Genomic DNA, 767 nt, shown 5'->3' with positions numbered 1-767 from the left:
CCCAAGTGGTTAATAATATATTCTCTACCATTTCCTTCTCTTTCTCTCATGAAGGTTTTTTGGGTGGCTGAGCCAGATTAGAGACAAAACATTTTTTCTTGTACAAAATTTTAGTAAAAAGTTAATGACTATATTAAATTAAAGGCAACAATAAAAAACAATAACGATAAAAATATATAAATGAATATTATTCAATAAATAAATTACAAGTAAAATAGTTAACATCCAAGAATTCTTTCATGGATGGGTATGAAAAGAAAATAAATCAATCATCAAAGAAAGGATTCACTGCTTTGTGTCTCTGATAATAACAAATAATGCAATTACAATGTACAAACAAATTCTGAGCAAAAAAAATCTCACTATAATCATAAACATGCTTTAAAATGTGAGCAGTTTAAGAAGGAAGATCTAACCTACCCCATTGCTGTTTTTGACGAAGTAGCTCCCACTCGAGCCCTGGTATATCCTCTCGGGATAAATTCCACTCTCAATGGCTGTTTCTGCTTGTCTTACTAAGTCTGTAAAGTGTGGGTCATCTGGAAAGAGAGAAGAAACACATTAGGATTATCTACTCCAAGAAGACAGAAAAAAAAGAGAAAAAGGGAAGTTCTTGCCCAAAATAGACCTTCAAAATAATTAAAGCCTGGCCCCCAACCTTCTCTCTCTATGTAAACAATGCACATCAATTTCTTTACTATGCCAAAATCAACAGCAACAATTTTCCCCAATTCTATCAACAACAATCATGGTTGATTCTCCCACAT

The 767-nt window shown here is 32.7% G+C and overlaps 1 protein-coding gene across 1 annotated transcript in view; it reads right to left on the bottom strand.

Moving 5' to 3' along the window:
* The window catches only part of LOC119594589 (phosphatidylinositol 4-kinase type 2-alpha-like), a gene marked incomplete in the record, with an annotated part of 15,699 nt that overhangs the window by 7,116 nt on the left and 7,816 nt on the right, over window positions 1-767 (bottom strand). Inside the window, 1 exon segment of the mRNA XM_037943630.1 lies at window positions 421-539. Within this exon segment, the coding sequence (XP_037799558.1) occupies window positions 421-539 (119 nt within the window).

Source organism: Penaeus monodon, chromosome 34 (assembly GCF_015228065.2).
Source record: "Penaeus monodon isolate SGIC_2016 chromosome 34, NSTDA_Pmon_1, whole genome shotgun sequence".
Classification (NCBI taxonomy): domain Eukaryota; kingdom Metazoa; phylum Arthropoda; class Malacostraca; order Decapoda; family Penaeidae; genus Penaeus; species Penaeus monodon.
Note: the sequence above shows the minus strand (reverse complement) of the source record. Positions and strands in the feature narration are given on the sequence as shown.